This window comes from Cydia pomonella, chromosome 2 (assembly GCF_033807575.1).
Source record: "Cydia pomonella isolate Wapato2018A chromosome 2, ilCydPomo1, whole genome shotgun sequence".
Lineage (NCBI taxonomy): Eukaryota > Metazoa > Arthropoda > Insecta > Lepidoptera > Tortricidae > Cydia > Cydia pomonella.
In genome coordinates, this window is record NC_084704.1 from 12247388 (window position 1) to 12260232 (window position 12845).

The 12845-nt window shown below is 37.0% G+C and overlaps 1 protein-coding gene across 3 annotated transcripts in view; it reads left to right on the forward strand.

The window, feature by feature from the left end:
• LOC133534402 (rho guanine nucleotide exchange factor 17) overlaps positions 1-12845 on the forward strand; it is a 197358-nt gene that overhangs the window by 161015 nt on the left and 23498 nt on the right. For all 3 annotated transcript variants that reach the window (XM_061873494.1, XM_061873491.1, XM_061873493.1), the window contains exon 5: positions 9225-9407. In XM_061873494.1, the coding sequence (XP_061729478.1) occupies positions 9225-9407 (183 nt within the window). The remainder of the gene's footprint in view (positions 1-9224; positions 9408-12845) is intronic.

Sequence of the window (12845 nt, forward strand, 5' to 3'; positions counted from 1 at the left end):
AGGAAGGTTTGATAAGGGTACTGACCCAGGCCCCATGTTAACCGATAATGGCTGAATGTTACTGAATCTGATACTTACATACGCTGTTATGGTAATCGTTGTGATATTAAGAGTATGCACAGTTTCAAAGGGTTCATAATCGTGTTGTAAAGGTTCGTTTTGTCGGTTTGTTTTTATATGGGGCTTGGTTGAAAGTGCTTCAATCTTTTCCATAAAAGGTATGGCTTGCACAAGTTAATACAAATCACTGTGTTAAGAAAAAATAAACATAGAATTTACCGGTTTTTTTTTTAACTCTGCTTACTCCAGCTTACTTTTGTAATCGACGATGTTACTGGCAGACTTTAGTTGTATGCATTAGTTTCATAAACTTTTTGAAGCTAAGCGCGATAGCGAAAGGGTGCGTAAGTGTAAAATTCAAAATACATAGGAACGCCAGACCGAATAGATACACCATTTACTTTTTGAGTAAATTTTCCTCAAGCCCCTGCTACAAAATCAATGGTTATTATCAGTGATCGGAACTATGGGAGTAAAACTTTAACAAAACTTATCAAGCGGACGTAAAAAGAGTGCTTATAGCCTTAAAAATATTCGAATATCTATGAATGTAAATATTTTTATGGCTGTAAGTACTATACTATTCCTATCCCTATGGACATGAATATTTTTAGGGCTGTATGCACTATTTTATGTCCGCATAACAAGTTTTGTTAAAGTTTTACTCCCATAGTTCACTTATTATCAAATCCGTGAAAAAAGCACGGCAGAACTTAGCAAAATGATTATATGTAGGTACCTATATATTGAAACCAATCGGGATTCAAAAGAGTGGGAACTTATTTTTATTTTTTTGTAATAACCCTAAACAGAGGATGTCCGACATGCATACTCTTGTCTGATTTTCTTATCTAACTGATTATGTTGTACAAAGTTTTGCTTCATATATCCCTTTTGATCCGCTATTTATGTACGGCAGAAGTAATTTAAAAGCGATCCCCTGACATAAAGAAAAAAGTTGTTCTAAACAGACTGTGTAAGTGCCCAATAACAATTGAAAAGGATCTCGTAATTCGCCCTCCAGCACTTTTTTATGCAACGGCTGATATAATTCTGAATAACAAAAGGACAGTCATCTATTTTTGTTAAACTTTCAACTCTTTTTTATACTCATCTTTTAAATCACGGCCCTTTTCTTTTAAATGGTCCGGAAAAGTAAACCTTTTGTTCTAATGACACCTTAATTATTTTTATACGAAATCTTTCTGATCTTCATTCATTCATCCAGCAAGAGTCAACCTTTTGTTCCTACAGCTCCTTTATAACGTTACTTTTCTCCTAATTTTCCTCATTGGCGCCGCTTCCACAAACTCGCTCACGTCCTTAATTTATTGTAATTATGTTAATAACTCAGCTCGGCCGTTCATCTGATCTAAATTAACTGTCGAGTGACAAATTCATTATGTTTGTGGTTGGATCATGTGGCGAGATTATAGGGTTGACAATCCTGGAATTTTGGATCGTTGACTCTTTTGTTCGACTGTTTTCTAGTTATTCCTGTCCTGTTATAATAACTTTTCCATTAATATTGCTATGATAAATATGATGAAGTATAGCATGACTGTACTTACAGTGTGCACTTGTAAGGTTTATATTTATATCGAGTTTTACTTCCTTATTGTCTATTTTCCTTAAAAACTTAAAGAAAACGTTGAACGTGATTTAAACGTAAAATTTTATAAAAACAAAATTAACAAATCAAAATATTATGATTTGCTATAATATTTCCTAAAACCATATAAATCACTAAATTTGACTAGAGACAACGAATAAAAACCATGAAGAAAAGCACGGCAGTTAATGGTAATAATAATTTATTTCGCAGATCATTACTTTTGAATTAAGAAAAAAAAATACGGTCAATAAAAGCTCTAGAAACCTTTCACATTTTTGCACTTAATAGGATACTTCAAGGAAGTGGAATGCACAGCGAAGCCTAGCTTAATTGAAGTGCATCACAACTTTATGTTGTTGAAACTACTTTGTTGAAAACTTGCCACAGTACGATAGTACCTACAGAAGGTGCACTCTTTACAAATTATAGTTCGTGTCATCCACGAGATGACGCGCAGATTTGTCAAACCTTTAATATCATGACAGTGCCAGTCAAGACACGCGTCTTCGTGAATGACACGATCCATATCCAAATTTAGCAAAAACCCTTAACTGAAATAACAAGATGCAAAATACCTATAAAAAAATCATAATAATTTTTGGGATTCAATTCTCGCACTGGTGAAATCGAATTGAAATGTCATAAGTATTAATTTCGCTTTCGTCAGATGTAACATCGTAAGCCGCTTATAAATAAGTAGATTCAATATAAATTGACTAATTTATCGCAGAATACATGCAAACAAATTGAAAGCAAGCTTTTGGTATTTATTCCCATAGATATTTTTTTCATAGATCTTTCTAAATAGCGTTAGGCCTTAATTTTCTATCTGGAAGCATATTCCGTTTGTAAGTATAGGTTATGCATTTGGCACTGATAGATCATATCCATAAGAAATCCGGATCTAACTCATAACCCGTTATGGTAATCAGAATAGGCCTCCTGCTCTATATTTAACATAAAAATATTATTCTACTAAAGGGGTCACGCGGGGTCGTGCAGAACGACTATTTAAAGAAGGATTTTAACCCCCTTATTCATAAACGTGTACTAAAGTTACGATGCCGCTAATCATCGTTTGTCCCTTTCCATCATACTAATACGTCGGAAAGGGACAAACGATGATTAGCGGCATCGTAACTTTAGTACACGTTTATGACTAAGGGGGTAAATGATTAAAGCCCCCAAACAATCAAACGTGGTTGGCCATTAGGAGGAAAGTATACCACATGATTGTCCATAGAAAAGGAGAAAACGTTTGGAAAAACTAGGTTTATAGGTTTTCCTTTTTTTTAATTTTCAATCCACCTTTTTTTTCAAGCGAAATTTATACAGCGGACATCAAAATCAAAATGGTTTGTTAAGATTTAGTTAGTGGAAACTGTTTTCTATCGAAATAGAATGTCATAGAAAAAGTACCCTTATTTCGTTAGCATCGCAAAGCTATTCTACACTCTTAATTGAAGTCGAATTTGCTACTTACTACTGTACAAGACCGCATTCCTTTGAAAACATACATGAATATTACCACACTGGAGTATAAGCTGGAGGTTACGAGTACGTGTTGTTTACTGCTTCTGGGCAAACTTTCTCCTTGAGCCAACAAGGTGGGAATTAGGGTTGGTATCGCCTACAATATTGGTGTTTCTTTGCAGTCTGATATTATTGTATACATAATGTTCAGTAAAGTTGTGGTGTTTCCACATTAAATTGTAAAGCACTAAATTTTTCTTTATTCCATATTCTATACAAAACTCCACTTATTGCTTAGAAAACGATTTTTCAGGTGAAAAAATATTTTTTTACCACACCAGCACGTTTTCGTGCTCTCTTGATTATTCCAAAACGAATGACTGGCTGAAAATGGCGAAATGCTATTTTTGGAATACAAGCGACAGAAATGAGGAATCTAGTGGTATTGACCACTCGTTTTGACGATAAAATCATATTGGAAAAAATTATTTTTTAATTTTTAATTCTAAACTAAGGAGCGGCTCACAAAATACACCTACGTTCCAAATTTTGTTAAAATAATATATCTTATAGTTTCAGAGAAAAATGGCGGTGGCATACGGATAGACAGACATAGATAGGCTACGGATATAAAAGCTTTTACTGAATATTTTTTTAATTAATAAAAATACAAATGCGCGGGATGTTACGATGACTTGTATTATGTTGACTCGATATAGGTACTTATAAGATTAGTTGTAAAATCGAATAATTCTAAAAATGCAAATGACTGTTACAACTGATTACTCTTAAACCAACCAGTTGTTTTGAATTTTAATTTAAGGTTGGTAAGAATATGAAATCGTCGTTTCCCGTACAACTAAAAAGCACTTTGTAATGACTCGGTGGAAAGTGAAATAGATGACTTGTATAGTTCGTGACATCCACGATGACACGCAGATCTGTGAAATCTAACCTTTATTAGCATGACAATACGAACGGCACGCGTCTTCGTGAATTCCATGATCTAGATATCAAATTAATTCGTTCATCTGTTGGTTACTTTCTGGGGGCCTACCGCGAACACCGAAGTTCGCCAATTGCTGTCACTCTAATTATGCCTTAATTGGAGTGAAAGAGATGGGTCCATATTGGGTTGCATAAAAGTTTAGGTCATATCTTTGATACGCATAACAACTTGTGTCATAATCATCATTGCGCATACAAATGAAAAGTCATATTATATTGTGTTATTTATGTTATTTGATATTTACCACTAGCTTTTCGGTGAAGGAAAACATCGTGAGGAAACCTGCACACATCTGCGAAGAAATTCAAAGGTGTATGTGAAGTCCCCAATCCGCATTGGGCTAGCGTGGGGACTATAGCCCGAGCCCTCTCGCACATGAGAGGAGGCCTGTGCCCAGCAGTGGGACGTATATAGGCTGAATTATTATTATTTATACATTTTTAGGGTTCCGTAGCCAAATGGCAAAAAACGGAACCCTTATAGATTCGTCATATCCGTCTGTCTGTCCGATTATGTCACAGCCACTTTTTTCTGAAACTATAAGAGCTATACTGTTCAAACTTGGTAAGTAGATGTATTCTATGTACCGCATTAAGATGTTCACACAAAAATAGAAAAAAAAAAACAATAAATTATGGGGGTTCCCCATACTTAGAACTGATACTCAAAAAAATTTGTGTGAAAAAATGTGTCCCCCCCCCCTGTAACTTCTAAAATGACAGAATGAAAAATCTAAAAAAATATATGATAAACATTACCATGCAAACTTCCACCGAAAATTGGTTTGAACGAGATCTAGTCAGTAGTTTTTTTTAATATGTCATAATTTTTTTTTTTCATCAAACCCATACGTGTGGGGTATCTATGGATAGGTCTTCAAAAATGATATTTAGGTTCCTAATATCATTTTTTTCTAAACTAGGTACCTTGAAAAGTCAAGGACATAGTACCAGGTACCAGGTTAGTAAACTTATTATTACAGGTAAAGATCTGTAATAATAAATAAGTTTCAAGTGTAAATGTTCAGTATTGGCAACCCTTATTTGCTGGTAATTTTCCATTTTTGCATAAGGTTATAACTTCACTGTCATCAGCAGTTTGTCTGCATAATATTGGATATCTAAACCTTAATTCAGGTTTATTATAGCCCTTATCTTGATATCCAGTTTAGTTTTACGAGAAATTTCTTATGAATCAAGAATCGAGCCAGACAGAAAGGTTTTGACGCGAAATCGTGTGCCCTATTAAAAAGGTAAAACGGCCAAAATCATGTTGGGCCATGCTCAGTGAAGTGTTCCGTTAGTAGTTACTAGTTACCCAATTGTTAAAAAAGGCTGCCTTGAACGGGGGCTATTAGGTAGTATCCTGTGTATAACAAGCAAAAGGGCCTTTGCAGCACTTTTACTAAGAAGGGAAGACTTTTTGCATAATCTTAAGGTAACGGGGTCAACAATAGTGCTAAAAAATGGTGCAAAAACTAAACGGGACGTACTCGTCGTGTATTCATTGCTTATCGGGCAGCTATTGTTATCGCCGTGGTCACATAAACAAATGTATTCTTCAATACCTAAATGTAATTAATTAAAGAGAAATATGTCTCGTTCAGTTATTGCCTCGCAAATGGTGTTTTTTCTAGGATAATTTAGTGTTAATAACATAACATAATTAAGTTTAGTATGTAAGATAAAAAATAAATATAAAGAGTGTAACTTTTCGCCTACAAACTGTCATGCAGTTTGGCGAAGCTTTAAAGAAAGTATTGCACATTAAGGGTTTTGTATAAATAAATTTGATTGAATTTTGAAAATTTAATTCTGAATTTCGTACCCAGCTCAAGTGGCTCCCTATTCGTCATCGCCGTAACTCTCATATTCTTGTACTTCTTTATAACATTCTTTTCAACCCCTCTCGGTCCGCTGTGCGGAGAAGCATCTCCTTGCTCCACCACCTTCATCATCAAAATTTTATAGCAACTCCTTTTCTTTTCGTGCTGTTCGGTTGTGGAATGCTTTGCCATTAGACATTAGACGTGCTAAATCCCTTCCCGTTTTTAAAAATGCTTTCGCTGCCTTAACTTGCCTTTATTTATGATTGTATAATATATAATGTATTTATGTATTTATTTTATTAGTATGTAGGTATGTATTATATTGTTTGCGTCTTCATTTTGTTGAATTATACGAATATGTATATCGGCACTACCCGTTCAATGTTGTAAGTTCATAGTTTCCTGCTACCCAAAGGTTGTCTGGAAGAGATCGCTTCTTAGCGATAATACCGCCTGTTGTTACCTAACTTTTACGTGTTTTTTTCATTTCCTGTCTATTTTTAACTGTATGGTGCACAATAAAGAATATTTACTTACTTAATTTAAAAAAAATAACGGCTCAACCGATCACGTTCGCTATAGCTTTAATTGAAAAAAAGTTTTTCTTTTTTTTTCATTATTTTTGGACCAATAGCTCAAAAGGTAGAAGGAGGTGGGGGCGTGGGGGACTCAATTTTATTTTTCTTTTGAAGCGAATATTTCCGAAAATGTTCTGTATTAGAATTAAAGTGAAACAAGTAAAAAAAACATTGTATGGGACTTAGGTACTCCAATTTTTTTTTGTAATTTTTATTTTATCATTTTGTTGTCATGATTGATTTATGTATCCATGCCAAATTGCAGCCTTCTAGCACTAACGATCACGAACGGACATGGCGAATCTATAAAGCTTTCTAGTTGACTACGGAACCCTTAAAATTACAGGTTGTAAGTCGTAAGACATTAAACGTACTGAATGGTAATATCGCGGACTTGATAAAAATGATCATAAGACGACAATTGGCCGAGCGCACGCATATGAACGGCCTCGATTTGCCGCTCGCCGCTTGCGTCTAGTCCGCGGCCTTAGTCGTTCAAATAACGTTACCTAACGTTTTCTTATTTGTTTAGGGATCCTGCAAACGGTAATTTTATCATTAGCCATTAGTAAAACAATTTTCGCTCTATTTGCACAAATAAACTAACATAGGTTTAGTTGCAAAACTTCACAACTTTAATCAAACGGCCCGATTCGAACTTTGAAATACGTCAAACATTTGCTAAAGATACGATATGGATGAGTTAGGTTAGTGTCAAAAGTAACGTTTCTTCAAACAAAAACGTCACTTTTGACACTGACATATCCAATCCATATCGTATCTTTAGGAAATTTTTGACGTATCTTAAAAGAATCGGACCGTTAGTCCTTTGCATAAGAGTGTAAAAAATAAATGTTCACCTAGAACCGTCAACTAGATGTCATCTCCATCTCGTCGACCTCCGCAATTTCCACAATTTTCCGTCGCCAGCCCTGATTTCCTTGCAAATTTTCCACTCCCCCCACAGGGCGACAATAAATCTCCCACCCCTCGCCCGTCTGGCACGTTCGCTTTTAAATTCATGACAAAATGCCCGCGTGAATAGTTTAAATAGTCTGATACTTGTTCATTATGAAAATATGCCTATCTCGATCATCATGATTAATTTAATTAATTTCCTCATGTACGTACGAAAATCTTTTTGATATTATATTGACGACTGATATAGTCTAATCAGTGATCTTGCTTAAGAGGTTTGTGGTCCGAAATTTGGGTTTTCAAAACTCGAATTCTGCTCATGGACCATTTCATAATTTGTCGTCGATAAATAAATGAAACCAGCGTAACTTAAAAATCATGAAATTGATTTAATATCGCCGAACTACTCAACACATAGTATTCTACCGCTTAGTTAATGAGAAACTGACCCATCTGTGCGAGAAAACGAACTCACCTATTTGGGAAATTGCAAAATAAGATTTGATTTGATGTTGAGTCATTTTTGCATTAGTTTGTGTATATCTCCTAAATTAATCAAGTAAATTGCCCTTTTATTATTGCTAAGTTTTAATCAACTGTTGATAACCATCGATAAAATTTTGTTCATTTTATAAATTGTAAGTTTTAATATTACGATTTTCAGAAAGCGCACAAATAATTATAAGTACAATAATTACGAATGGTGCTCCCACATTGGCTGTTATAAAATGTTATATAACATCCTGTGACAGGGACGGCATAATAGTATCGAACATGTTTTATTATGTTGTCCCTGTTACACAGATTACACAATGCTATGTAACAATTTATAATAGCAAATGTGAGAGCACTATAAGACCTCAATGCTCTATATAAAAATAGGTATAAAAAAAAGAAAAAAAAAAAGAAAAAATCGCTTGACAGGCAAAGCTATTCCACCTCATATCCATAAAATATAAGTACGCATAATCCTGAAAAACAAGTTCGTAGACATTTCCTCACGAACTCAATTTTCTTTATGAGTAGGGTTGCCAAACTGTCTAAGTTCCGCGCGGAGTCCATCGTGTCCCAGTCCCCGAACTCGACTTGGTTACTTTCCATCTTGTTATGTTTACTTCGAGTTTGTCTTCGGACCAAAAGTTATGATTTATTGCTGAGTAAGACAACTGAATTAAAGCACATATTACGTAGTGGAGTGTTAATAGATATTTATAGCTTTTGTTTTTAGTTCCGTTTTTTTATCATGCATGTGGCTTTTAACGGCAATTTTTAAATTAAATGGCAGGTTGAAAATCTTTCATTCTAACTATTAAATTATGTACCATATTTTCTCACAAGTTTGCTTACCTATGTCACATACGATTGTTCTTGCCCATTAAATGAGTAGATTATTCATAATTATTTTTATTAATTCAATTGACTTCATCTCCAATCCAATCCAATTAGCCTTTGTTCACTGACTCGATTATCGTTGTGTTATGTTACTTTGTCACTGTTTTTAGTTGTCATAAGTCAGGCTGTCGGGGCTTCCGACTTCATCTTCTACTACTATCTACTAGTTTCTAAATATTTCCCTCAGGGATTTTTCTTGAGGATAATTTTAAATACATAATTTAGTCCAGAATGTCCATCTTTAGGATTGAAATTTCTACATATCCCGTAAAATGAATTAAGTTTATAAAAGGTAGGAAAATGCACCTTTGATTCTTTTTTAATTTTCTTTAAAACATTTTTAATTTTCAGAAATATTTCCAACCACTCAAGAGCCCGGAGAATGCCGCGCTCCTGGACGCGTTCCTGGTAGACGAGATCTTCTACCAAGTGCCAAGCATCCTCAACGTGCACCAGGTCTTCCTGGAGCAGCTCCGGCGGCGGCTCGAGACATGGGACCTGCAGCAAAAAATTGGAGATGTGTTTCTTGAAGTGGTACGTATTATATAACGGCGACAGATAAGCATTTGTTGTTGTACAGATACCGCGTCTTTAAATGAGGTTTTCTTAGTGATAAACCATTTGTAATTTGCGCGCCCTCTAAGGCACCTACAGTCACATCTAAAGACGCAATGTTTGTATGCTGATGTCTAGGGTCCATCTATGCTATGTTTGCATCGACTAGGGTAAGTACGGGAGCGCACCTAGTAAGGGAGCGCCATATTTGACGTGAGCATTTGGCGTGGGAATTTAGCGTGATCGGATGCTAAAAGGTTACTTTAGGTGTGTTTCGAGGGCCGCGCAGTTTAAAAATAGTTTATCTCAACATTTAGATTTCAGGATTTACATAGTTATTCTGCCAAGGCGCCATTCATTTATTACATCCCACGATCTTTGTCAGTTTTTGACCCCCTGCCTCCTATATTACGTAATTAAGAATCTAAAGGAAAATATGAATTTACATTTGTTTTGTTTAAGTGTTTATATAAAAAAATGGGACGTTTATTTGTACCTACAAACCGTCCGTCCAAGCTAGAGAGATATTAAAAAAATCACTTCTTTGTGTTCTTACGTATGAATTTTGAAAACCCCCTCTCCCAGCCCCTTGTAAGAAAAAAATAAGTCATGTTAGACCCCCCCCTCTGCCCCCTCTCCTAAATCATCTTAAATAATAAATGAATGGAGCCCAAGTAATCGCATAGATCCATCTAATTACTTTTTCAAAATCGGGGTAGAGTCAATGACCGCTGCGCGGCTGAGATAACCTACAAAACGACAAACTACCCTTTCCTCTACTTCCTAATAACATCATCGCCGTAAATCTAAGAATAATTGTACTACTTCAGCCCTAAGTTCCTGTTATCGGGGACAATATGCGGTCGACGACTCCTTTATTGTGTCTTAACCCATTCGCAACGACTTTTGCACGTGTAACATTAATGTTAGGGTTTATAGAGAAGGATTGTATTTTATTTTTGATTGTATGGGCTATATACGGCTGTGGTTTCTCGGTTTCTGTGTTATCTCGGGTGGCTTTTGGAATGGTTCACTCGTTTAAATAACAAGTCATCGTGACATGAAGGCAATTACCGTAGAAAAATAAGATGCAGTGGCAAAACATTCTATCCCTAGCCACTCACTTGCTTTTGGTAACTGTGGTTACCAGCTGTCACCCTTATTTTATTATAATAATAGAAGTCACTGAAAAATATGAAGCAAGTGAGTGGCTAGTAGCAGTGGACCAACTTCTTGCAATTATGTCAGGCCAAGACACACAAGGATATGCCGACGACCTTGTAGTCATTATCAAAGGCCCTTGCCTCCACACGATATCCAATCTAATGCAAAGAGCTCTAAACACAATATTCAAATGGTGTAGAGAAAACGCCTTGTCCATTAATCCGAGCAAGACTGTAATAATACCGTTTGCATTCACAAGGAAACGAAAGCTCGAAAAACTCACAGAACCAAGACTTAATGGACAAATAATACCATTCGTAGATGAGATCAAGGATCTAGGGGTCACTTTCGACCAAAAGTTAACTTGGAACCCTCACCTGAGAAATATTGTACAAAAAGCGGAAATGACCATGTGGTCATGCTGTCGAATGGCAGGAGCAAGATGAGGCATAAGACCCAAAATTGCTATGTGGTTATACATACATATACAGCGGTAGTGAGGCCCATTATCACCTACGCCTCCGCAGTCTGGTGTAACAAAACCAGCCAAAAGACGGCAATAGAAACTCTAAACAGCCTGCAACGCACGGCTTGTTTAACAGCAACAGGGGCGCCTTCTCGACACCGGGAGCGGCCCTAGACTCACTGCTGGACATTATACCACTTGCAAGTGCAAAAGGAGGCCAAGCAGTGCGTCTACAGAATATGTACGCTAAATAGGCCAAAATGGCGCTCTCAAGCATTAACCAAACTACAGGCCTGGGTTTTTGCAAATGGAATCCTTAGCATGCCCACTGATGACACGCACACTGAATGTCTTCTTCCTCGCGTTGTCCCGGCATTTTGCGACGGCTCATGGGAGCCTGGGGTGCGCTTGACAACTAATCCCAAGATTTGGCGTAGGCACTATTTTTTACGAAAGCGACTGCCATCTGTTATTCCTACCCAGAGGGTAAACTAGGCTTTTTTGGGATTAGTCCGGTTTCCTCACAATGTTTTCCTTCACCGAAAAGCGACTGGAAAATGGTGAATGATACATAAGTTCCGAAAAACTCATTGGAACGAGCCGGGATTTGAACCCTCGACCTCCGGATTGCAAGTCGCACGCTCTTACCGTTAGGCCACCAGCGCTTTTTTTCGCACACGCACACTGAATGTCATTTTACTAAATTGTACACAATAGAAATACCTCCTAGAGACACATGGGCCAACGACCAAATGTACGTCGAAGAGGGAGGCCATATTTGGTACACGGATGGTTCCAAGAAAGACATTGATGTAGCATGTGGGATCTATGGTGAGAGACCTAAGCTCAGAGCTAGCGTCAGCATGAGCACACAGGCCTCAATCTTCCAGGCAGAAGTCTACGCCATCAACAAATGTGCGGAAATTAACCTGGATAGAAACCTAAGACACCAACATATCTACATCATCTCAGACATCCAGGCTACTCTGCTGGCACTAGAATCCCTTAAGTCAAACTTAAAACTAGTCCAGAACTGTAAAACAAACCTAAATACACTGGCTAACTCCAACAAAGTTATACTTAGATAAGTACCAGGGCACTCCGACATTAAAGGAAACGAAGAAGCGGATGAACTTGCTAGAAAGCGCGCAGACACACCTCTGGTCAGCCCAGAACCGTTCTGTGGAATTACAAAACGGGATGCATATTCTCTGCTCAGCAACTTAGAAAAAACAGATTGGTGGAAGTTCGTCAAAAGACAAGAACACTCGAAAGCTCTAATCAAAGGGTTCAACAGCAAAACTGCTAAGGAGCTTCTAGGGCTCAAAAGACATAAAGCCTGCGCGGTGACCAGAATATTGACTGGACACTGTATGTTGAACAAACAAATGTTTGAAATTGGAAAGAAACAAGATGCCACATGCAGGCTCTGCTAGGAGTCAGAGGAGACTGCAATGCACATTCTCTGCTCTGATGGACCACTAATGTCAAAAAGAAGTACCCACTTAGGGCGGCACGTATTGCAACCCTATGAGGTACAGAACATTACGGCCCAAATAATCTGGAATTTCCTGGATTCAACGGGCATTAGTAATGAACTTTAAAGGGCTGTTACAATAGACCACTGCCTGGTCGACGTGGCCACTCAAAGGCCCACAAACACCAATAATAATAAATAAAATCATTCTATAGGATGAGACTCAGTCACACCGCTCTTTCCTTTCGTTCCTATGAATTAATCTCCAGGTTCAGGAGTCGACATTATATATACCAAGATATACTCCATC